The following is a 26,408-nucleotide window of genomic DNA, read 5'->3' as shown; positions in this document are numbered from 1 at the left end:
GTAAAAATAAATGCATAAATAAAAAACAAGAATCAAAAGATAAAAAATTATTATAAAAATAAATGTGCAAATAAATACAAAAATACATATATGAATAGATTTATAAATATTAATCATTTATTTATTTCCTGCTGCAGAAGCTGTCAGCATAAAATGTGTCATGAAATGTTATTCAAATGAGGGGGAGGTCCTAAGCGTGTCTTGGTTTGGACTCCGCCGTTGCAAACTGCCTTTCAATGGTAGAGTGAAAGGGTCGACGAACAAGGAAGTCTCGCTGGCTTGCAAACATAAGTTGCTCGACAACTTCACACAAGTTCCTGTAAACAACAAGGTCCATTGTTTCTTTTGTGTGTGTGAATTCTCCCTTGCTGTGGAATGGGGCAGAGTCCGACATAGACTGACATGTGAATCAAGTTAGTTCAACCCAAGACACACTTAGGACCGCCTCCTCATTTGAATAGCATTTCATGGCGTATTTCATGCTGCCAGCGTCTGCAGCAGGAAATTAATAAAGAGCAGACTATTTTTATTTATCGATTGACATTTAATTCTATGAATATATGTATTTATTTCCACATTTATTTTTATATTTAGTTTTGTTTTTTGAGTCTTGTTTTTTTATTTTTATTTTATTTATGCATATATTTTTTGTTGTTTTTAATTCCATTTATATCTACTTTTTGTATTAAATTTTTTATTATATTTTTATATCCGTTTTTGTTTTCACTTTTATTTATTTATATGTATTTTTTTATTTTATTTTGGCGTTTTTGCTTCTCCATAGATAACAAAGCATTTGTACGTCAAATAAAGAATTTCGTTGCCCAAAATGTCATTTGCCAGTCAATATACCCTAAAATAGCTGCATAAAATACAGACAGCTAATTTTCTTTCTTTAAAAAATAAATAAAATAAAATAAGATTAAACCTGTAAAACTGTGGTGCTAAATGTGTTGCGGTAATTTCATTTTTTTTCCTGAAATTTTTGTGCTGGTGCACTCAAAAATTATTTTGTCGCTAGAAGACTCCTGGTTCACTAAAACCCCGCCTCTCCCTGTGTGGCTGCCGCGCCCTGTTTATGACGTTGTGCTACCTGCACTGCCCATCCATCCATCCATCTATCCATCATCTGAACCGCCTAATAGTAAATATGGAAGAACATATTGTAGCGTTTAAGAAAAGATCAGGCTAAGCGGCAAGCTAGCAACAACTCTTTAATACCAATTTAGAACAGTTACTGTCGGCCGTGCCGCATCCAAACCACAACAACACACTAAAGTTCCGAAAAGTCTCATGTTGCCTTCACGGCCCCTCCAGAGCATGGAAAGCACAGAACCCACGAACCACACACGAGGGTCGCTCCAATATTGTGGAGTCTCACGTCACTGCTTTTCTGGATACGCTTGTCGGGCGTCCTGCAGGCTGTCTGGAGAAAATGGGCTTGTATTCAGTTTGCATAAGGTGGTAGTCGTTTTCTTGGATTGGGAAGGGCTGGTGCTTCGAGAGCAAGAATGAGCAGGAATGCTCAGAGATGGGTGAATGGAGGAAAACACCCCATTGCCGATGTTTAGTGAGGAAATAGCATTTTAATATGGCTCAAAGCTGTAATATATATATATATATTTTGCATATAGGCCCTTCAATTATTTTTAGTTATTTATTTGTATGTACTAATTGACTTATCTACTTATGATATTAATTTATTTTTGCATTATTTTGACTTTATTGCATGACTGATTTTTACTCCATGTACAGCACTTTGTATACAGTAATGTTTTCTTTTTGATTTTATCTAAGATTAATTAGTTAAGAAATTTGTAATTAGTGATCGAGTTGTGTCCACACTTTTACCAAATTATTTTTTATCAAAACGAATCCGCTCCAGCCTTACATAATGTGTCATTTAATTTAGCCATCTCTTGAAGCATGGGGCTTTTGGAGTTTACCAATTTAGTAATATTAATTTCTTGGCTACAACCATACCGATCTTGAGAACCTGCTTTTGGTGAAAGGGGAGAGTTTCAGTTAAGTCAGAACAACGAAGTTTACAATCCAGGTGAACCATTATTTTACATTGTTGAGAAAACCATTTAAATATTTCAGACCAAAAAATATTCAATACAGGGCAAAACCAAAATAAATATGCACGTTCGCCTTCAGCAATACCACATCTATCACACACAGGAGATACAGATTGAAAAAAAATACTTAGTCTGGTTTTGGAATAATGAATCCTATGTAAAACTTTGAATTGAATTGGTCTGTACCTGGAGTTTTTAGAACATGTATGTATTTTAACCAGTCCCTCCTTCCATAACTCTTCTGAAACATCAATACCTAAATCCCAGGCCTCTCTAAGATAACTGGTATCAACCGGTGTTTTAAAAACACTAATAAAAGGTTCAAATGTTTCGACTGTGGTTGTAGAAGTGAAAACACATTAAAGCTGCTTGATGGCTTAGCTATGAATTCTGGATTGTGATCCTGCACAAAACGGCTCATTTGGTGGTAGCGAAAAAAATGTGACTTTCTGTTACCAAATTGCCAGATGCGCTGGAGGCGCGGCAGCTGTGTCTGCTGGAACGCCCAAAAGGGCACAAGACGACCCCTAGCAGAATTGCGTTGTCATGCTGCCATGAAAATTGAGATGCACCCATTTTTAAGCCGAGCGCATGTGTCCCAGTCAATTAAAATAGAGGCCTTAATGATGATTAACAACCATAATGCAGTTGGGATGTTGTGTAAAATGTAACTAAAACATGCATAATACAATGATTTTCAACCTATATTCAAATGAATACACCCGAAAGACAAGAACTTCAAATTCAAACTGTTAAACTGTATATATATATATATTTTTTTTTTTTTACAAATATTCACTCATTTTGAATTTGGTGGCTGCAACAAAGCTGGGACAAGGGAATGTTTACCACCGTGTTCTTTTTAACAACACTCAAAAAAACATTTAGGAACTGAGGTGAGGACAGCAGTTGTTGAAGATTTCTAGGTGGAATTCTTTCCCCTTCTTACATGATGGACAACATTAATTGCTCAGCAAACCGGGGTCTCCATTGTTGTAATTTGCACTTCATAATGCGGCACACATTTTTAAGAGGAACCAGGTCTGGAGTCTGGACTGATGGCAGGCCAGTGGGGTACTCACACTCTTTTACTGCGAAGCCACATGGTTGTAACGCGTGTGCAAAATGTGGCTTGGTAATGTCTTCTTGAAACAAGCTGGTATATCCCTAAAAAAGTCGTTGCTTGCATGGCATCATGTTGCTCCAAAACCATTGCGAACATTTCAACATTAATTATGCCTTAACAGATGTGCAAGTTACACATCACAGATGCTGGCTTTTCAACTTTGTGTGTTAGTAATCCAAATGGTCACAATTTCCGCTTTTGGCCCAGAGGACACAAAGTCCATGATTTTCAAAATCAATTTGAAACGTGGACTCGTCAGACCACAGCAAACTTTTGCACTTTTCCGTCACATTCAAAATGAGAGAATCTTTGCAATAAATCAATCGTCATTTTATCTTGTCTTTGTAGTATAGACAGTTGAATATAGGTTGAAAAGTTTTCCAAATGATTGTATTCTGTTTTTATTAATGTTTTACACAACGTCCCAACTTCATTTGAATTGTGGTTTGTATCATGCTCTTGTATGACAAGTTTAGTGTATGACACAATCAATTAATCAAAAACTACAGAAAGTACTTGATTTGCAATACAAGTCGCATGTCTCATACAAGCACTTTTTGGGAGGGTTTAGAGTAAGTTATTTAAAATGGCCTAAGCCACAGTTATTTATATACAGTACACAGGTATATCATAAACATTGGTGCCACATGCTTTTTAACAGGAGCTCTTTTATAGACAATCTTGAAATGGTAACAAAAACAGGGTCTGGTTTAATAAGGTTTCCCAAGATTTCTAAGGAAAAATTCAAGTAAGATTTATGAAGCTATAATGGTATTTTTTTTTATTGTATAAATAATATTACACAACAATAGAATCTAAGAAAAGACAATGATATTTAATTATTAAAAGTTTTCCTTAGAGAACATTGAATGCCTAAATAAATGAAGGCCTAATTTTTTGCTAAGGTACAACTAGAGAGAACATGCGCAGTGAGATCAGTGGCTAAAAATAACAGGGTTGATGTCTTTTATTAGCGCTGTTAGTCCACATTACCATTTGAGTGTCTGGAGTCGGAGATTAGTGTACACCTTTCTTGAGGACATCGCCGCTTGTGTCTCAGATGTTCCTTAAAATAACCCTAACCCCACCTCTAAAAAAAGATTAAAAGTGGAAAGTGACATGTGTGCCAAAAGTCTGTCTTCATCATGTATATAAAAAGTAAGAAGTTCCTACTCACCAGTTGACCAGCATTGCAGCATTGTTCCCTGATATAAAAGGAAGTTCTCCTTGGACGTGACGTACAAAGCATTGGTAAAAAAGTGGTAAGATCCACCAAAGGAACATGTTCCTCTTCATTCCTCTGTTCCCAGTCCTCCTGGGATCCTCGCATCAAACGTGACTCTGGGGCGTCCCAGGTCGGCGGCGCCTGATGTCCGGTCTCCTCCAGCAAATCAAGTTGATGGGCCTGCTGTGCGGCAGGCGGCCTGAAGTCATTAGGGTGTCACAAGTTGCTAATGATGGGGTCAGAAGACCGGTAGTTTTCGGGATCTATGGATGGAGTCATGGCAGGCGGTGGTGTGGACAAGTGAAGCTCAGTGGGACCTAGCTGCAAAACTGCCATCAGCTGATCTGATACAATACTCCATTTTACTCAATCCTTTCTTTTGCGATTCAGCAAAATCCACCAAATTAAAACAGAAAAGCTCCAAAGTCATGAAAAAAGAAAAGTGCCGTGCCCCACCGCTCCCACCTAGCCCCCTTCCATCCCACCAGCGGTTAGTTGAGGCGACTGTGAATGTGCTGAGGTGTGCACTGCCGTCACCACTCACAGATCATGCCTCATGGGGATTGGCAAGGCTGAGTGGGCGGGGCATGGAGCTCTGTGAGGATCCCAGGACAGGAAGGCTCACCCTTCCCCGGCCGTTGCCACCCTCCCCCTTCACTGCCTGCCACTCTTAGTCTTACTGACGGCAGGATGCAGATTGTAACCAGGGATTAGGGTGGTTGAAAAATCCGATTTTGCCCGGAGAAAGCCTTGCGTATTAATGTGTGCGTGTGTGTGTGTTTGCGAGAGAGAGAGAGAGCGAGAGACAGACAGCGTGTTTGAGAGCTGTTTGTGTTTGTTTGGTTTCTGTGTGAGTAGTGTAGTCACTGGATCTTTCATAGTTGACTCGTGCCTGCAATCGGAAACTCCTCTTGGCAAGTAGTTGTTTTAAGCCTCAAATGCAATCTTCACTGGTTTAAATGAAAATTGCAAATCCCGCCCCAAACGTACACAACCTCGGAAGCCAGCCTTCTCTGGTTTTGGATTGATGCCCCTTGCATTGTCATAACACTTTATATAATCTCATCACATTCTCAAAATAATAAATTTCATTCTTCACGTTACAAATTCATCTGCTTCATTGTATGTAATTTTCTCTTAACTCTGACTGTGCTGTTCCAACACCTGTGATTATTGGTGCAATCCTTTTTCTTTTGATATCTGGAGAAATGAAGCAACATTGCGTGCTTGCATCACAACTCTCCAACATTTCTGCATCCATTTTCTGCCGTGTAAAAGAAATTGGTTTGGAAGGACAAAGTATGTTTGTTGAGTTCCAGGTAACATTTCTAGACAGACCACACCAAAGTATGTCAATTGTGAGCAAGGTGCCTAATCCAAAACTATAAAAGCCGCGCCCGGATTATGACATCATCTTGCCTTCATACCTGTAAAATATCAAGAAATTCCCTTTCTTGGTTTGAGTGGAATGTATGCAATGCAGGTATTCTCTTGATGCCACATCTTTGACGAGGCTGCATTGTCTTTTCAAGCATGTTCATACAGTACTCTTTTCATTTCAGGTGCTTTTATTAGCTTTTAAATGTCTTAATGGTCTTGGGCGATCTTATTTATCTGACCTGCTTTTATCATATCAATCCTTGCGGGTCTTGAGGTCCTCTGGCAGGGGCCTTTTAACTGTTCCTAGGGTAAGGACCAAAATACTATACGGTGAGGCTGCATTTAGTCACTATGGTCCTCACCTATGGAATTGCCTGCCAGAGGGCATCGGGCTATTCGGTCCCTGTACGACCGATGTCAGAGTTTGGTCCGCATTGCCGGCAGTAAGTCGTATTTGTTTCCTGTGAGGGTTGGAGTCCGCCAAGGTTGCCCTTTGTCACTGATTCTGTTCATAACTTTTATGGACAGAATTTCTAGGCGTAGCCGAAGCGTTGAGGGGATCCGGTTTGGTAGCCTCAACACTGCATCTCTGCTTTTTGCAGATGATGTGGTGCTATTGGCTTCTTCAAGCCGTGATCTCCAGCTCTCACTGGAGCGGTTCGCAGTGTGAAGCGGTTGGGATGAGGATCAGCACCTCCAAGCTCTCGATTTACCGGTCGATCTACGTTCCTGCCCTCACCTATGGTCACGAGCTGTGGGTCGTGACCGAAAGAACAAGATCCCGGATACAAGCGGCCGAAATGAGTTTCCTCCGCAGGGTAGCCGGGCTCTTCCTTAGAGATAGGGTGAGAAGCTCGGTCATCCGGTAGGGACTCAGCGTCGAGCCGCTACTCCTCCACGTTGAGAGGAACCAGTTGAGGTGGCTCGGGCATCTGGTTCGGATGCCTCCTGGACGCCTCCCTGGGGAGGTGTTCCGGGCATGTCATACCGGCGGGAGACCGGGGGCGACCCAGGACACGCTGGAGAGACTACGTCTCTCGGCTGGCCTGGGAACGCCTTGGGATCCCGTCGGAGGAGCTGGGTGAAGTGGCTGAGGAGAGGAAAGTCTGGGCTTCCCTGCTAAAGCTGCTGCCCCCGCGACCCGACCCCGGATAAGCGGAATTGAAGACGGACGGACGGAAGGGCATCGAGTCCGCAGAGACTAGGGATGGGTACTTTTCAAATTTGAATGAACCGGTTCTGTTCCTATTCTTGGTACCTGTAAATCGGTACTGGTATGTACTCAACGGTACCGATTTTTGGTACTTTTGTACTCTCTCTCTTTCTTTTTCTTTAATTTTTTTTGGAAATTTATTTATTTGGGTGGTAATAAATGTTCATTATTGTTTATTTAACAGTAAAAAATAAATAAAAATATACATTTAACAATTACTTTTCAATAAATAAATCTTGACAAATATTAAAATAATAAAACATTAAAACGAATGAGCCAGAGAGGAATTGTAAAGAATAAAAGGTGTAATATTTTACAATTACTGAAGTATAACTAATACACATAAATTAATATTACAAAAAACAAAGTGTGAAGCAAAGTTCTGTGCAATGAACGAAGGAACAAAATTAAACAGTAATTATATTAATTAATAATTGATGCTATATTTATTTCTTGTGCAGTTATTTTTCAAGAACGTAAACCCTGCCACACGCTGCGCAATGAGTTCAAAGTTCGAGCCCACGTTGGACTAAAATGTTGCAAAAAAAATGACAGTTGGAAGAGGACATGACATGAATAAAGAGAATAATTGGGTTCAAATTAATCATTTGAATGTACCCAACACGATCTGTAATGCTCGCTACATTCTGGCCACGAGCTTTCACTATTTTGAGGAGCTGTGCTCACTCTGTCAATCTGGGGGTGGGGAGTTGGGGACAGGGGGTCCCTGAGTAGAAGCCTCTCTCTGTTGTCGTGGGCCGTCATCCCTCTCAGTGGATGAGCTCCTCCTGGGTGTCTTTCCTCACATGGTTTCTCTGTGCCCTGCCATGTCGATTTTTATTTATTTATTATTTATTTTTAAACACCTAGAGTTGAGAAAAGTGCTATATAAACTGCAACTGTAAATAAATATGTATGTATATATATATATATATATATATATATATATATATATATACTGCGATTGGCTAGCAACCAGTTCAGGGTGTACCCGCCTACTGCCCGAAGCCAGCTGGGATAGGCTCCAGCACCCCCGCGACCCTAGTGAGGAAAAGCCGCCAAGAAAATGGATGGATGGATGGATGGATATATATACTGCGATTGGCTAGCAACCAGTTCAGGGTGTACCCGCCTACTGCCCGAAGCGAGCTGGGATAGGCTCCAGCACCCACTGCGACCCTTGTGAGGACAAGCGGTTAAGAAAATGGATGGATATATATATATATATATATATATATATATATATATATATATATATATATGATATTATTATTTGATTTCTGATGCGATACAACAATTGTCATCGCAGAGAGCCTTCATATGAAAATCAAGCAGAAATTCAGAAAATTAGGCAATATTAGAATTAAACAAACGCAAAAACAGGTGAGGTCAAGCCACAAACACAAATTTTAACACAATTTAGGATAAAATCTTGTCACCTTTTAACTATGATTGCGTCTGTTCCCCTTTGTCAATTTGCAACAGATGTTCCTCAGTTACTGTTTCGCACCTGCAATAATTGAGTACAATATGTTCAATCCAACACATAATAAATTACACATGTCAATAATGTACTTTTGAGGCTCCCACTTTCTGTGTTCTTATGTTTTTTTTTTTTTTTATTGTTTGTTTCCCCACAGGTCAGTATACAGTGATGATGGCTCACTTCTACCTGAAAAGGAAGATTGGATATTTTGTCATCCAGACGTATATGCCCTGTTTCATGACTGTAATCCTGTCTCAGGTGTCATTTTGGCTAAATAGAGAATCTGTTCCTGCACGGACGGTTTTTGGTAAGTGAAGCCCACTCACACCAGAGAGACTAATAAAGATGGTTAAGACTTATTAAAGCCTCCATTCCAGGCAGCTTGCAACATCACAATTTCAACATGTCACCTTTGTTTGCAGGGGTGACCACAGTGCTGACAATGACCACCCTCAGCATCAGCGCCAGAAACTCCCTCCCTAAAGTGGCATACGCTACAGCAATGGATTGGTTCATTGCTGTCTGTTACGCTTTTGTCTTCTCGGCCCTCATCGAATTTGCCACAGTGAACTACTTCACCAAGAGGAGTTGGGCATGGGATGGAAAAAAAGCTCTGGAAGCACAGCATCCAAAGGTACAGTCATGGCACATGCAGTGTCTTAGAGGCAAAGTCAACCTAAAGATTTTCTTTACAATAATGTGCTGTATACGCCCCCCACTAGTCTATACACAGCATTCTCATTAATACTGCATTTGTGCAATATGAATTAAGCAGCAAAATATACCCATTATTATCCATCTTGGGGGGGGGGGGGCTGTGCATTTTGCTAATATGGTATCTAGTTGCTCAGGGCTCAGGTAACGACCACTCACAGCTCACCTGACAGCAAGTGGCAAAGTGGCCGCCCCATGAGATGGATAAAAACGGGTAGATTCTGCTGCTTAATTCATATTCCACAAATGCAGTATTAATTAAAATACCATGTTTATACTAGCGTGGTTGCTTAGAACATATTGTAAGGAACACTTTTGGGTTGACTTCCCCTTTAATTTTGATTGGTGCGTAATGCTGGACATAATTCAAAAGAACAAGTGCTGTCAACCATTATTATTAAGTCATTCAAGCCCAAAAACGTCTAAGTATGTTTTTTTAATACTTTGTCCACCACTCAAGAGCATAAAAATGGCTTTGATGCACCTTCTGACATGAAGAGGTGGCCTTAAAGCAATGATGGCTATGACAAACAATGGCCAGCAGGTGGCAGCAGAGAATAAGAGATCAGCCAGGGTCATTTTGCAACAAGCTCTTTTTGACAGTGTTTTCAACAGGAATGTGAATATTGATGACACTTAGCTATATTCTAATGCTGATTGATGCATAATGGAAAGAGATACAAATATACTTTTTTTTTCTTGATGAAAGAAGAGACTCTAATCTTTCTTTTGGTAGGTTCCGTGTTTTTATAGCAATAGAACACAATATTCTACTTGCCTTGCAAAATCAGTCAAAATCCAGAGGCGGGAGCGAAGGTGGTTTCTTCAGTAAAAATGGCTGGGAGTGAATGAGTTAAGCACCATTATTTCTGTACCTTCCAAACTTTTTTCTCACAACCTGACATCTGTTCCAATTGTTTGTGCCCTTTGAAGAACACCAGCTATTGCACAGAATTGATTATTTTTTTAATCTTCAGTGGTGCTCTGCAAATATTCTGACTATATATTAGTTGCAATATTAGCTTTGCCTTTATGAGCTGTCATTTTATACATGTTACATTTGGAAGATGTCTACTGCCTAGCATATTCAGAAACAACTTTTATTTAGGCAAAAAAAAAAGATGTCTGGGATCCTATTAATAGGAAAAAAGTGAAACTAATTCATGAAAAAAAAAATCCAACTGAAAGTGATCTTATTTTTGTTGCTTTTAGGAAGAATACTGACTTCCCAAATTTTATGAAGACTGCTATCTTTTCATTTTATCAGCTATTTATACTTACATACATATGCTTACCATGCAGGTGTGCATCTGCACTAAAATAGAGCGGATGTTGCACTTGTAAGGACTGTCGATCAAACTCAACACCCCATATTTGACCTAGTTTGCTTGTCCAGTGGGACAATCAGTGTGTTGTGTTTAGCGCATTCTAAAGCTTTTGTTGTATGTCACGCTGCAGAAACGAGACCCGATGGTGCTGTCCAAAAAATCCAACAACGTTTGCTCAGCAGCCGTCAACTACACGCCCAACCTCACAATCTCCACCATCTCCAACACGACATCCATGCAGCTGCGAGCCTCTGAGGTCAAGATGGCGGACCCCAAGAAGACCTACAACAGTGTCAGCAAGATCGATAAAATGGCCCGGATAGTGTTTCCTGTCCTTTTTGGAACCTTCAACCTTGTCTACTGGGCCACATATCTGAACAGGGAACCGGTGATTAAGGGAGTTGTTGCTGCGCCCTAGTCTTTTTTGGGAATTTTTTCATTTTTTTTGGATTGAAGTTCAATAAGTCATAGACCACCTTGAAAAGCGACATTTCAAGTACTCTTGTAGGCTGCTTGATCCAATCCTGTTCTGATGGCCTAAAGTGCTGCTTGATGGCACCGTAAACTTTGCTCAGTGCTATTCTTCTTGTTCATCCATCCTGCTGCCGTTCGCATGATGCACTCCAAAACACAACGTATAAGCCAATCACAGCACAGGAGCAGAGGTCATTGTGCTTATTTGACTACGTTTTCCATATTCATTTGAGGTTTTTGCAACTGAGCATCGGTGTTGCCTTGGCGATGCTCTGTGCATACATGTACTACTGGGAAAAATGTCATTTTCACTACAATCCCTTGTAACTTAAGCACTGATCATTTGCTTTCGTGTCAATTGCATCTGCTTTTAAAGTGAACTTTTTTTGCTATTGCATTGGGCACATTCGTGCGTGTGCAACTTGACATGCACTTAAGCCTTCCATGAAAGATCTGGTTGCTTTGGGGTGACAGGGAAACAACAAATCATCAACTTGGGAAATATAAGACTTTTCACCCGTAAAACTTTAAAAATACTTCCTTTTGGTTACGCTAACAGGAATGTTAAATACAAACATATTTGGCCCACTTTCACTGGATGACTGGTCAGTTGTGGATGATGCGTTTTGCACAAATTTCCCACGTGTGTGCTCAATTAAATTTGAGCCCGGTTAGCCAAAGTAGCAAGTGAAAGTGAATTCACAGATGAGCGATCCCAACCAGTTTCAACCAGCAATGCTATACAGAGACCTTACAGTATGTATTTTGAGCACAGAATGCTGAGCCATATGTACTTGTAAGTCCGGGCATTCTCATCAAGCTTCATTTTGTGCATCAGCTTCCTCTTTTCGGTTGATATGAATCAGCTAATGAACAAATAAGAAAGTCATTCAACAAACACCGAAAAGAGGCACAGCTGGAGCTCATCACTTGTTTTTAAAAGGAACCCCAACTGTCATGACAAGTTTGCTCTATATTATTTATGTGGTTGTTACTAACATAACTATTGGATTCATTTTTGAAAAATAATTTCCAGTTTGATACATTTTGTAGAAACGTTATTTGGACGTACGTCACCATTGTTATTTACATCGCAACGCATTCAGTGCGTAGTGACGTAAAATGGCGGCTGGCTCTCTGCCGCGCAATGTGAAACGCCTATAAAGAGAACAAGGTAAGCCTTCGTAGCGTTCCTAAAGGGACGGTCAAAACTCTTGAACGTATCTAGTGAATGATGAGAGCACGGTGTGGGGGATGAGTTTCTTTAGGAACGCTACGAGGTTTAACTTGCTTTCTTAACTCATTCACTGCCATTGGCAGCTATAGACGTCAAAAATTCATTTGAGCTATTTCTATTAGTTTCAGATTTTTTCCACTTGTTAACAAAAGTGTGAAAATCTTGATTCTTTTTGTACATTTAGAACAGATATAAAACGTGTGATTAATCGTGAGTGAACTAGTGAAGTCATGCGAATAATTACGATTATAAATTTTAATCGCCTGATGTCCCTAATTTTTTAATAATCTTTTCTTTTTCTTTAAAACATTTTTTTAATATATTTTTTTTCTTTAAGAAAAGTTTATTAAAAATTAGGGGCGTCAGACGAATACTTTTTTTAATTGTAATTAATCGCATGACTATCACTAGTTAACTCACGATTAATCACAAATTTTATATCTGTTCTAATACAATATAAAAAAACACTAGATTTTCATACTCTTGTTAACAAAAGTGGGAAAAAATGTTAAACTAATAGAAATAGTTCAAATGAATTTTTGACGTCTATAGCCGTCAATGGCAGTGAACGAGTTAATAGGCGTTTCACATTGCTCGGCAGAGAGCCAGCCGCCATTCTACGTCACTAAATTAAAATAACAATGGCAGTGTACGTCCAAATAAAGTGAACAATGAATCTCAAAGTTATGTTAGTAACAACCAAATAAATAATATAGAGCAAACTTGTCATGACAGTCGGGGTTCCTTTTAAAGATCACAAGGCAGGAGAGAAGTAAAATTGCAGGTAGGGTTGTGTTTTACAATTTATCTTGTAAGAGAATCGTGTAGGTAGGGTTGTGTTTTACAATTTATCTTGTAAGAGAATCGTGTAAATATATTTGTTAACTCTTTGCTTTGTCACAAAAAAAACTTGAGTTTGATGTCTTTCTGTCTATGTTTGTGCTAATAACGCTTTTGGGGGCTAGTTAGACTTTGAAAATGTAGCCCCCCCTTTTCCCACAGTCTAAGCAGTGGCACAGCAGTTTGACAGCCAATAGTGGCTTCAATTCAATGCCACAGCCTGCTGCTTTGATCAATTAGCAAAATGATTTTGGTTTGCTGTCAAAGGGAACTTTCTGCTGATGAAAAGATGATGGCTTGCAGCGCCATGTCGATAAAAATTAGCTGTGCTGTACCCACTTTGCTTTGTGACTCCACCACCGGCTCCTTTGTATCATTGTGCCCAGTGGAACCTGCAGTTTGTAGAAGGTTCTGTCAGGAACATGATGAGCAGCAGGTGTCAATCGATGATCAGACAAATCTAAGCAAAGTGATTTTGAATGGGAATTGAAGCTTCAAAGTGAGCCCTTTCACTTGACATCCGTTCCTAATATGTGGAAGATGTCAGGTAGATGCCCAGTTTTACCGCCCCGTCGGCCTCCCCCCTTCGCATGCCACAGAGTTCCATTAAAGTTGGGCATGAGGGTGTGTGTGCGTGATGAAGAGCAGTTAAACCTCTGCTGCCATTTGTCACTTGTGGTCTGATCAATGCGGGGATATTAGTTTTAAAGAGCAAAATGTCACACAGAGACCATGAGCTGTGACTTACTTTTGAGTACAATATCTCTACCATAGTATAAATAAATAAATACATTAAAAAAAATGCGTAAATTGAATCCACCAAAAAATGAGTGGTTATTTGAATAGCAATACAAACAATCCCCCCCTCTTTTTTGCTAGTAAAAAAATAAGTGGAAATTAAACAAAGGTAAAATAATAAAAGATAAAAAATAAAGACCATAAAAGAAACAAGATGATCAGCTCCCCACAATCAATAGTCCTCATAAGGCAAAGGCTAAATATGTACTGTAAATTACTTTTGATATAGAATAATCATTAAAGTAACTACTTCATTACTGCACTGTTTAAAAGTGACATTCAAGATATATTTAAATGCACGATCGGGATCTAACGTTTCATCTTCTGCTTATTTCTGAAAGAAGAAGCCTGCTGTTTGACTACACGTGTTATTAAATCTATCTCCTTTACTGTGTTTGACGTGCTTTTCTTCACAGTTGTGTTCCTTTTCTAAAAATCGAGAGGTGAGTACAAGTAACAAGTGTAATTGAGCTGTTTTGAGGTTTATTTTTTTCAAATGACATGTTTGTCCTCTAGAGGGCAGTGAAGCCTCTAAACTGGCAGCAGGCTTGTGTTGAACACATGCAGTAGTTAGTGTTGCTAAGTGGCTTAGAAAATGACGCTAATATGACTTCAAAGGATAATCATAATCATCACTATCATCATCCAAAAGACAAGCAGCGTTCGCATTGTATGCGGAAAAGGAATTCGGGTCTACTTAATATAACATGCCGCTTTAGCTAATTGCTAATTACGTTTGTGGGAGGGGAGGCATTCCAGACATTAAGGGCGGGAACATGCTGTTGAAATTGAAGTTGTGTGTGTATGCGCGCGCGCGTGTTAGTGTGCGTGGTGTATGTATGAGTCACGCGTGATGCTCGTCTCCTTTACAGACAGCGTGCGTGTGTGCGTGTGTGTGTGTGTGTGTGTGTGTGTGTGTGTGCGTGCAGCTGGAACAAGTACATCTGAACCCCCCTCCCAAGCACCTCACCCCCCGCCCACCCCGCTTGACTGATCGTCGATCGATTGTCTGAGGAGGAGATCGAGCACCCCGTCGACCCCCCGAGCTCCCTCCCGCACACAAACACACCGCGCCCCCTTGGCAGGAAAGGACCGCGAGCCCAGCTGTGGTCGGGCGCTCACGACGAGCGGAGGAAAGTGCGTGGGCGGATGAGGAAGTTGAGCGCTCAGATTGATGGCCACACAACCATCGGAGTGACTACTTTTTGCTCCTATGAGTGGCGCACCGGTGGGGATCTCCATTCAGCGGGAGACAAACGCAAAACTGGACTTGTTTTCGCGTGGTGAAAATGACAATCAAGTTGGGGGTTATCCTTTTGTTACTTCTTTTGATCCACGGTGCTCGGTGAGTCGGATTCTTATCGCCTTTTAACACCTGCGCGACGCTTCTGTACACCTTGGAGAAAAAAAAAGTTGATTCATACGAATTGGAATGAATGTATGCATTTCCTTCCTCACACAAATGCACAGCCCCTAACAAACGAAAAACAACGTCATTAACAAGGTGCTAAGGAAGGGACGTAAGCAGCACTTGGACAATTGTGTTTACAGTCTGTCGGTGTTGTGTTCCAGTCCAAATCTGTTGCCACACGGTGACGACGATGAAGATCTCCACGATGCCACTGTCAATCAAATGCTGGTGCCCAGGTCGCACCAGGAGGATGCCACGCAGATTCTCAACAATCTACTCAAGGAATATGACAGAACACTTCGGCCGGACATTGGGGGTAAGACACTTAAGTTCCAAAGGTCCATACCAGTTGGGGGTCTGCATTCTATCTCATTTAGCTCATTAACTGCCATTGACGGCAATAGACGTAAAAACTTTAATTTGAACCATTTGCATTAGTTTAACATTTTTTTCCACCTGGTAACAAGAGTATGAAAACCTAGATTTTTTTTATTGTACATTTAAAACAGATATAAATCTTCTGATTAATTGTGAGTTAACTAGTGAAGTCATGCGAATAATTACAGTTGGAAAATTTCATTGCCTGACCCCCCTAATTTTTTTATAATCTTTTTTTATTTTTAATAATCAACTCAAGTAATCATTTGGAGCTTTTTTTTTTTAATTGTCCAAATCCTGATTTCATCATATAAACTGTAATTAACTGATTTCAGTAGTCCTTCATTAAAAAAGAAAAAATAATTAACTCTTTCACTGCCAGACGTTTTCAGAAACGGGTTGTCGCCAGTGCCAGCCGATGTAAGCATTTTGACTGATCTTTCAAGGTCCACAGAAAATGTTGTGTTTGGACTATGGAAACACACATACTACCAAATGAAAGATTGGACTCTCATCTTTCATCAGAAAAGTTTGTTTCTACCTTATTCCGTTCTTCAGTAATCAACAATAGAAAATGGTTACTTTCACCGAAATTCTCTGTTTTGAAACAAAAAACGGAGAAAAAGGGCTTTTTGTGAAACAATGTTATTTCATGCACTCCAGTGAATTGTACACTTCTTTTTGTCCATGAATGATGCCACAAACACCTAAATAGTGCTTTACTTCTGTAAAACGCTTTCACCAACAATGAAAAAGTGTTTTTTGATTGCAAAATACGTTTATTTCCATTCAACAGTGTAACAATTTGACAAAACAATTTCGCAAACTATTTACAAATGTGTGCAACTGTGGTACTACTTACAATTATGTGGATGTTTCAAATACAGTTTTTCTTTTTATAACGCTCTCCTGCGTGCAAGGAGACGCCGCTGGACTCGCACAAGTTTACTTTCACTTTGTCCGTTTCGCGTGCAAACGTTACACGTTACACTTTCCTTTTTTTCCGGGGAATAAATAGCAAGTAGCAGACTATATACACACCTCCGATGAATATGCATTGGACTCGGGGCACTCTCCGTCGTCCGATCGAACGTCCGCCTGTGCGTGCTCGATTGTGCTCCGCGTTTATGACGCCGTCATAGCCGCCGCGTCAGCGGTTCCAATTTCGCCGTCAAGCTCGGATTCACCTTCATCATCATCGATGATGATCATCGTCGTCATCAATGTGCTCTTTTAGCGTTGGTCGATTCCTTTCGTCTTGTAAGTGTAGAGAGCTGCTTTCCAAACGGGCACCACTTCCTCCTCAGCCATCTAGCTTCCCCCCCATGTCTTCTACTGCCGCGTCAATGCTTTCCATCCATGGAGTCATCATCATCATCATCATCATCGATGATGATCATCGTTGTCATCAATGTGCTCTTTTAGCTTTGGTCGATGCTTTTGTCTTTGAAATAAAACGGCTCGGGCGTGAACTCCTCGCAAACGGTCGCCATTTTTCCTTTGTTTTCCATTCTGATCTCCTGCTCGACGCTCTAGCTCCGCCTCTACTGACGCCCACCTGATCTTGTCAAAAGACAGTCATCGCTGCCCTCTAGGGGCCAAAAATAGTCCTTAGGCACAACAGACCTAATTGAAACTTTCAGCAGAGATGCAGAAGGCTTTTCCCCACCCGTTTCAAAAAGATAAAATAAAAATTGGATGACGTCTTTTGACGTCATTGGCAGTGCTCCGTAGGTTTTTACTTGATGTCTTTAAACGTCAGTGGCAGTGGAAGAGTTAAAAATGAATGGCGTCAGGGGATTAAAATTTTTACTCGCATGACTTCACTAGTTAAGTCCTGATTAATCACAGATTTTATATCTCTTTCTAAATGTACAATATTTTTTTCTAGGGTTTCATACTCTTGTTAACAAAAGAGGAAAAAAATGTTAAACTAATAGAAACAGTTCAAATGAATTTTTAACGTCTATAGCCGTCAATGGCAGTGAATGAGTTAATATGTGGATACAAGTCTTATCTTTTGTGCAGGTAACACTGCTGATTATTTAAGTTGACAACAGTGTGGGGACAGTCTGCATTTAAATGCTTAATGACAAAAAAAAAGCACAACACTGCTTAATGTCTGAAAACCATGATCAATCATCACCAAAATCCATGTGCATATTTGTGCTCATGCCCACTTCAACCTCGGAAAATATGAGGATGATAGCATAGAATATTTTGGATTTTATAGACATTAAGCCTTTCCCTCCCCGTAGGCCATAGAGGACAAAAAAACTTAACATCACTTAATGTCCAACAACCATGACCAAACATCACTAAAATACATATCTCTACATGGGAATATTATAATTAATATACACATGATTGCACCAATATTTTGGACTTTGCCTCTCCATACAAAAAGCTTAACATCAATCTTTCCCCAAAATGTATGTGGACACTACTTATGTCAACTACAACCAATGCAAATATTAGAATGAGTGCACCAATGTCTTGGAAGTATGAATGTACATTAAAGCAGAAAATGTCATTTCTAGTCGCTACTGCCACCTGTGGCCGAGAAATGAAACTGCACACTCCCGTCTTCATGAATGCACATGACGTCACAGCCACAGACAGAGGGTGAGAAATTCAAACCCAAATCCAGTCTGAAAGCTATTGGCCAGAGGCTTGCAGGAGTACCCATTGTGAACAACTAAGGTGTTTATCTACTAATTAGAAGATGTTTCTGTCATAAATAGTCAAATGAAAAGGATATTGTAAAGATATTTTGGGGCAAAAAAGTTACTGAGAGCAGCTTTAGCTCATTGAATGACCCCCTTCAATACTTTTTACTGGATTTTGACAGATCTTGCAAGGCCCACAGAATGTTGTGTTCTATTTCTATATAAACACACCAAAGAAAGATTAGGCTCTCTTCTTTCATCAGAAAAAAGTGTATTTCTATCTTTTTCCATTCTTTAGTTATCAGCGTTAGAATATAGCCAATTTTGTGGAAATTCCAATTCTTGAGGGGAAAAAAATGTAGAAAAAGAGCTTTTTGTAAAAGAAACATTTCAAGCAAAACTTGGACTTTAACACTACAATTTTTTCTTTTGTGACAGCCCAAACATCTAAATAATGTTTTCGTGCAATAAAAGAACATTCCAAAAAGTGCTTTTGCTAACAAAATAACAGTTTATTGCACATCAAAATAAACAATTGGCTGGTCTGACTGCAGCTCTGCCGCAGCATACAGTGGTCCAGGGGTCAACGTGACCAGCCAAACGAGCCGTTTACACCGCGGATCATCGCTCGACGGTTCCTCGTTGCGCTTGGTCGACGAACGAAGCGTCATTTCTTGACGTGCAGCATCTCGATCGGCGCCGATGAGGATGAACTGTTTTGTTCTGCCAATCGCTTATTCTCTAGAAGTGACAGACGACACTACCAGTCCCAATCTACACTTCCTGCTTCTCTTCTTCTGCAACAAGATCCTTGTGTGATACTGGCTGATCTTATACTTGCTGCCACCTGTTGGCCATTTATTTTAAATAACATTGCAGTCAAGCCTAATCCTTCAGTCAGAAGCTGCGCCAGACCCTCCTGCACTCTCGTGCATAAAAAAAGAAGAAGCTTATGACGTATCGATACATCATATGTAATGAAAGAGTTAATGTCTTTCTCTCTATTGGGGGTCAGCTTAATTTCGCTTTATCTGTAAAACACTTAACGTCTATAAAATCTAATCTAAAAAACTATTGAGGCGGTTCTAATAATTTCAGAGGTTTAATTGGGCATTAATGTTGTTATTAATTTTGGTGAGTTCAAGTTTCTGATGTGAAGCAATGTTCAGCTTTTCTCAATAGTGATCATCAATGGAGAGGGAAAGGATTAATATCCCTAAAATCTAAAATATTGAGGCAGTTGTTCAAATATTTTCAATGTTGGTGACGATTGATTGATTAATTGATTGATTGACGGTTTTTGGACATTTAGCAATGTTAATAAGCTTTTTAAGCATTTTTGACTGCTCCACAGTGTGTGTTCTTCCTTGGTCAGTGTAATCCCTTTTGTCCTCAATGAGGTTTTTGAGGTTGATACCACTGGCATTGTGTTTTTTCTTCCTCATTTTCAGGGTGATCTTTGTAATATGTGTGTATGCAGAGTACAGTATGTGCAGTGACACAAGCAACCCTGTGTTACACTTGCTACCTTGGATGTGTTTTGACTAGTCCATTGCCCTGCAAGAGGCTGGCAAGTGACAACCAGTCCAAAGTGCGACCCTAAGGAGGGCAATCACTATAGAAAATGGAACCGTGGGAGGGGTAGGGTGAACAAACATCATCATTTCAACAATGACACCAGCGGGGATCGAAGCTCTCGTTGTTCAACAGACAATCTTTCGTGCATCAACTAGACGGGGATTGGAAAAAACATATGGGCTATTAAATAATAGACAAAATTACAACAGTGAGGAATTTATGCACTTTTGGTTTTCTTGGTTACGGATTATGTTAACACGCATCACATTATTCCTGTGGAATTTATCAGTACGTTTTTGTTGCTATGATGTCACGCTGCTCACGTAGATAAGGGTTGACTGTTCCAAATTGCACAATATTTGATGGAAATGTGAATGTTGACCAGGTTGGGGAAATGGTGACTATACAGTATGTTTTCTACAGTTAAAGTACATCTACGACCAGCTGGAGTCAAAATCTTCCTTTGATTGCACCTGCATAAAAAAAAAACTCCTCGGAGGCTTTTTTTTTCCAGAGGTGGGAAATATGGTCGCTAATCATAGAAATAGTTCCTCGGTGTCTTTTCTGAGGCGTGAAGGCATGATTGTGAGGGGTGACAACACTGAAATCAGTCCCCCTGGGTTAAGTGTGGGGGCGCCTGTTGCACGTGACACAGATGCTTAAAATGGCACACCTTTATGCTGTTCTTCAGTCATACCACTGCTTGTGTTATGCTTTGATTGTTGACATTTGTGAGTGAAGCACACTTACGATACAGTACATGGGCAGACCAAGTGTATATTTTCATAAGTGAGACATTACATGCGTGGATTCTAGAACTTGAAATGTATCCGCTGATATTAAACCGCGCCTGCATGATCCCGTCATTTTCAGCTAATCTGAATCGGGGTTTACTGTTTTTAATGGTTGCAAAACAACAAAATAATCCAGAGGTATACAGATATATGCGTTTTATACTACACAACATCACAGCACAGACAGAAATACGGCAAGTAAACACGGCCAGTAGCGGAACGTTCTGGTAGTTGTCACAGGAAGCTAACATGAAGCTAGCGTTTTGTAGCAATGTCTGCCGTATGGAAATATTTTTATGTGGAAAGTGCAGACAATGCAGGGTACCGGATTTGGAGTCTGAATTGGCAAATGTGACTTGGACTCAGACTCTGGTGCAAGAAAAATGTGATCACTGGCAAACTCCACAATGCACCTTTAAATGTTTAAGCAAACAAATAAAGTAAACATCAGATAAAGATAAGTTAAGCTCCGTGAATCAGATCAGCTATGTTACAGCCGTGGGATGCACGGACATCGATCACGTGATTTATCAAGATGGAGTTAATTTGTCATTTAGCACAGTAGTTGTGATAGTTTTAACACTTTATTGAAAATATCTTGATAAAAAAGTTCCAATTATGCCCCTCGCAGAAAAGCTCTTAGCAAGACCCATTTTACTGCGCGTAAACCACCACGTCATTCCGATAGAGATCCTGAAGTTGACGTCACGCGTCCCAAAATGGGCGTTAGAGAAGACATTTTGGCAGCATAGAAAACGCATCTGCCACTTTAAATAAACGGCAAGCGCCACACTTTAACAATGTTTAACAGCTGTTGTGGACCAGCTGCCACAATGAGAAGAGGCAAAAAAAAGAAGAAGAAAGGATCGAGCATGCTCCAGGCTACCAAAAGAGGAACCAAATGCGTAGCCAATGTTGCACTTTGTACATGGTGGCTAAATCAGCAGATGCTAACTGTTACCACACGCAAAATGTCGGGGAAATAATCTGTTTCGTGTGTTTGTGCTATTATGGTTTAATAGATATTACACAGTTGAATTTAATAACTGACCAACACCATAAAGAACACACATTAGCAGCTGCTAAGTTGCTAACGTACATAAATAATAAAAATAGTACTAAATAAGTAAAACTGCTAACTTGGATGGCATTCTGACCACACATAAAGAGGAAATAAATCCGGATTGTACAAACTTGGAAAGCCTTTGTATGATCAGATTTGGTAGCACTCACCAGTGTGAGAGAGGGGATAATTCCACGTATCAGCATCGTCGAGTTGAAAAAAAAAAGCCCTCCTGACACTTCATCGGCAATCCAACATGTCCACCTCGCACATGTATATCATGTCCTTTTCATCAAAGTGACTCTCAATGCTTTTGGTCGGAAAGTTGACGGATAGGCAGGCTAGCTTTAGCTCTCCTCGCCGGTGTAGTCCATTATTGCTGCGCCGCTGCTTTCCTGCCGCAGGGGGCCGTGTTCAGAGAAATAGTCATGTGACGTCCGGATCTCTATTGAACTGTTTTCATTCGTGTTGATTGGAATAAGAATCTGCATAATCCACTCCCCCGTCCATTGGAAGCAACCTTTGATCCAAATAGTCCAAAAGGTGTGTTAACATGAATAATTTTTAACTCATTCACTGCCATAAATTCATTAAAAAAAAGATTATTAAAAATTAGGGGCAAGAGCCGATTAATTTTTTTAAATTGTAATTAATCACATGACTTCACTAGTTAACTCACGATTAATCACAAATTCTACATGTTCTAATTAAATATAAAAAACACTAGGTTTTCATACTCTTATTAACAAAAGTGGAAAAAAATGTAAACAATTTTTTTTAACTAATTGACTAATTTGACGTTTATAGCCTTCAACGGCAGTGATTTAATAAAAAAAAAGAAAATAAAATATTATTAAAAATTCGGGGTGTCAGGCATAGGATTAGGCGTCAGGATAAGTTTTTAATCGTAATTAATTACTTGACATCACTAGTTAACTCGCGATTAAATCACAAATTTTATGTACAAAACTAAATGTACAATAAAAAAAATCTAGATTTTCAACAAAAGTGGAAAAAAATGTTAAACTAATAGAAATAGTTAAAATGAATTTTTGACGTTTATAGCCGTCAATGGCAGTGAATGAGTTAATCATATCAAGCTTTTATTCCGAATAAATGTGTCCATGTAATCATGGATAATATGAGTGACTCAACAATAAGAGACTGGGCGAAAATTACATCCAAGGCAAAAACCAGCGCTGACCAAAAATAACTGCTAACAAAAAAAAAAATGGGAATGATTCCCAAGAATGTTGGGGGAATATTCTGACAAGCTGTAAATTGGACTTTTTGGAATGTGTGTGTCTCGTTATTCAGGAAAAGTGCATCAAACCAACAGTCAAACATGGTGGTGCTGTGATGGTCTGGGGATATTTTGCAAATTCAGGACCTGGACAACTTGCTGTGATTGATGGAACCATGAATTCTGCTCCTTTTTTACCAGACAATCCTGATGGAGATTGTTGAGCTATCATTTTGTAACCTCAAACTGAAGCACACTTGATTACTGCATCAGGACAACAATACAAAACAAAGAAGCCAGCAAGTCATTTTCTGAATGGCTTAAACAAAAACTAAATGAAGGTTTTGGATTGGCTTAATCAAAGTCCTGAATCCAATCCGATTGAAATGCTGTGGCATCACCTTCAAAAACCCTCTAGGTTTTCTAAATGAAACTATTCTACAAAGAAGAGTGGACCAAAATATCTCCACTGAGAAAGACATGAAAGTCAGATGAAAGACTCATTGGCAGTTAGTAGAAAAGGGTTGATTTCAGTTGTTGCTGCTGAGGGTGGCCCAACCACTTATTAGGTTTACGGGGAAAGTACTTTTCACGCAGAGTGCCAGGTAGCTTGGAATATTCTTCTTCATAAATAAAATCACCATTTTAAATATGGCATTTTACTTGTCTGACACGATATTTAACAATAAAGTGAGGAGGGAACTATTAAGAAAGTAAGAATGTGAGAATAAGGCAAATACTTTATCACAGTGTGTATAGTGTATTTTCATGAATTGAGCCAGTAGAATCTGTTTATTTCTATTTGGGCCAGCATTTCTTTTCTTACCCCTCCCAACTGTAATAATACGCAGATGTGTGGACATCGCTGGGGAATTGCTCCACTCCGCATTTTGGGGTAAACACGATGGTGGTTTTTGATGCTGTTTTGTTTACTGCAACCCAGTGGGACTCTGCTTTTCACCTCAATCCTGACACACATCTCCATTTGTGCATGCTGATGAAGACCTTGGTTTTGCAGGCGAGACATTCAAGCGAAGACCTAACAATAATTAGAAACAAAACGCTCTGACTTTGATTAGCAATGAGGGAAATTTGGTTGTAAGCTGCCATCATAGATATCCGACATAAACATGTCTTGTACTTTGACTCCAGACAGACGATAGACGAGACTCTATTATTGACTCCTGACCATTATACCTGCAGGAAGTGAAAATGGAAAAAGGTATATAGAAGGCTACAACAGCTTTCACTCTTCTGAGGAGACGTGTGCAAATTTGCCCTCAATATACTGTTGTCAACAGCTCGATGTGTCTGATATGTATGTGACATGTGGCCATATGACACCCGGAAGAAACATATTCAAGTTTGCTTATAACCTCAAAAATCATTTTGTTGATGACATCAAACAACATTATTTCTCTACAGAGACTGTTTTGTATATTTATTCCTTTTCTTAATATGATTAGGTGTCATACAAGCATAACAAGTAAATTAAATGATGAATGAAGGGCAACAAATAATGCGCCATCCCACTCATCATGCCTCTCGTTCTTGAACATTTGCTGAAACACATGTATGAAATGAAATTGAACATAAATGTATAATGTAAACCTATAAAACATAACACACAATTGTAAATGCATATTACTTCCTCCTGTAGAGCAGTCGCTCTCAGAGTGTGGCCAGAGGAGTGTGGCATGGTGTGGGCTCCCTCTAGTGGTATGTCAAAGAATCACTGAATTAAATGTTCAAATGTGCAGAAAATGCATATGTTAACAATTTTTTTTATAATCCAGTACAGTACTTTGCAATTCTGCACTATTAAACTTTTAAGTATATGTGCACTTAATTATTTACAAATATTTAAAATTTGTATTCAAACATTCAAGTAAAATGTTTCTGTAACCTTCATGTGCAATACATTTTGTATTGAATCACTAACTACAGTTTTTTCTTTTTTCTTTTCTATATTTAAGCACAATGTTCATGTTCCAATGTTAATGTTTATATTGTCACAATGATTTACAATAATGTTTAAAGCTACAATTAACAATTTGCCGAAAAATATCTTCACAATAGACTTTTCATTTGACCATTTATGACTGAAACTTTTTTTAATTAGTAGATTGCTGTTCATAATGGGAACTCCTCTAAGCCTCTGGCCAATAGTTTTCAGACAGGATTCGGGTTTGAGTTCCCCACCCTTTGTCTGCGAATGTGACGTTATATGGGCACATTGTTTGTGTGAGAAGAAGGAACAATGCAGTTTCATATTTTGGCCAGAGGTGGCAGTAGCGATTCAAAATTACATTGTCTGCGTTCAGTAGCTTTAATATATTTTTTAGGAATAAAACTTGTGCCTTGTGTTTGATGAACACTTAGGCCTACCACACTACTGCATTATAATAGTATAGTATAATACTTTTTTTAGGTGGTATATGGGGGTAAAGAGTTTATGAAGCACTGGCCTAGAGGCTTTTAAATATACAAAAATATCATAGCCATATTTCACAGACACCTAATTTGATTTGTTTGCTTTTCGGTACACTGTGTTCCTTGTATCCTTTCAGCATTATTGACTCATCCAAAGTCGAATCATAGGCAGCGATGAGTTCCGTGCAGTTTTGTCATGTCGAATGTATCGGCCCTCTCTTCATGCAAATGTCCACATTGTTCAAGCATTTTTTCCAGCTTTGCTTTGCAGAGGCTCTAAGCACTTTTTTTTTTAGTTAGCATAACAAATATAATACAAAAGGATGTGGAAAGTGCAGTTTTATTGATTAGAATGCACTGTTAAGAATAAATAAAATAGAAAACATTTTACATGGGCTCTACCTTTAGCAATAAATAACATATTTTGCTGCAACTGGTGAAAGCTGAAACAATAGTGCAATATTGTGTAGTCTTCAAAAGACAACTTAATGTAACCATGTGCGGAAAATAGTAAAAGCGCAATTTTATGTTTGTTTCACATTGAGGAACATCAACATTGATGTCGTCATTTCACACGACCTGCACAACACCTCATGAGCTCTGCTATAGAATAATTGATTTTCATATAAAATACCTCCAAATAATGGAATGTGACTTGTTTTTTTTTGACACACACTTGTTTACGCTCGCTCAATAACGTCCGTTCTCTTTATAAATTCCCCGCTGTGTATGAAGAAATTATCTTTACACGCGGTTGAGAGGGAGGAAAATCCATATTGTTGATTTTGAGATGTTAAAACGTTGTTTTTAAATGGTAAAAACAGCTGGTGACCGAAACTGCTCTCTGCAAAAGTGCAGAGGCCTCCCGCGTGTCGCCCTCTAAATGATGCTTCTGATTTAAGACATCCTTTAATACTTAATACCGAAAATGTCGGTC

The 26,408-nt window shown here is 39.3% G+C and overlaps 3 protein-coding genes and 1 long non-coding RNA gene across 14 annotated transcripts in view; 3 read left to right on the top strand and 1 right to left on the bottom strand.

Annotated features, from left to right (window-relative positions):
- Positions 1-4,878, bottom strand: part of LOC144038400 (gamma-aminobutyric acid receptor subunit beta-3-like) — an 80,024-nt gene extending 75,146 nt beyond the window's left edge. For 2 of the 3 annotated variants that reach the window (XM_077550888.1, XM_077550896.1), the window contains exon 1: positions 4,385-4,878. In XM_077550888.1, the coding sequence (XP_077407014.1) occupies positions 4,385-4,503 (119 nt within the window). In that variant the 5' untranslated portion in view covers positions 4,504-4,878. Of the gene's footprint in view, positions 1-4,200; positions 4,298-4,384 lie in introns of all 3 variants that reach the window. The other variant, XM_077550903.1, reaches the window with a different exon arrangement.
- Positions 1-12,360, top strand: part of LOC144038421 (gamma-aminobutyric acid receptor subunit alpha-5-like) — a 37,601-nt gene extending 25,241 nt beyond the window's left edge. For all 8 annotated transcript variants that reach the window (XM_077550935.1, XM_077550925.1, XM_077550961.1 and 5 more), the window contains 3 exons: positions 8,666-8,818; positions 8,934-9,145; positions 10,684-12,360. In XM_077550935.1, coding sequence (XP_077407061.1) covers positions 8,666-8,818; positions 8,934-9,145; positions 10,684-10,971 — 653 coding nt within the window. In that variant the 3' untranslated portion in view covers positions 10,972-12,360. The remainder of the gene's footprint in view (positions 1-8,665; positions 8,819-8,933; positions 9,146-10,683) is intronic.
- Positions 12,361-12,614: 254 nt separating this feature from the next.
- LOC144038475 (uncharacterized) lies at positions 12,615-14,296 on the top strand. Its single transcript, XR_013289228.1, has 2 exons — positions 12,615-13,048; positions 13,093-14,296. It is a non-coding gene; the product is annotated as an uncharacterized LOC144038475 (long non-coding RNA).
- Positions 14,297-14,706: 410 nt separating this feature from the next.
- Positions 14,707-26,408, top strand: part of LOC144038463 (gamma-aminobutyric acid receptor subunit gamma-3-like) — an 82,537-nt gene continuing 70,835 nt past the window's right edge. For both annotated transcript variants that reach the window (XM_077551006.1, XM_077550998.1), the window contains exons 1-2: positions 14,707-15,247; positions 15,475-15,629. In XM_077551006.1, coding sequence (XP_077407132.1) covers positions 15,504-15,629 — 126 coding nt within the window. In that variant the 5' untranslated portion in view covers positions 14,707-15,247; positions 15,475-15,503. The remainder of the gene's footprint in view (positions 15,248-15,474; positions 15,630-26,408) is intronic.

Source organism: Vanacampus margaritifer, chromosome 1 (assembly GCF_051991255.1).
Source record: "Vanacampus margaritifer isolate UIUO_Vmar chromosome 1, RoL_Vmar_1.0, whole genome shotgun sequence".
Taxonomy (NCBI): Eukaryota; Metazoa; Chordata; class Actinopteri; order Syngnathiformes; family Syngnathidae; genus Vanacampus; species Vanacampus margaritifer.
The sequence above is the reverse complement of the archived record's forward strand: the minus strand, read 5'-3'. Positions and strand labels throughout refer to the sequence as shown.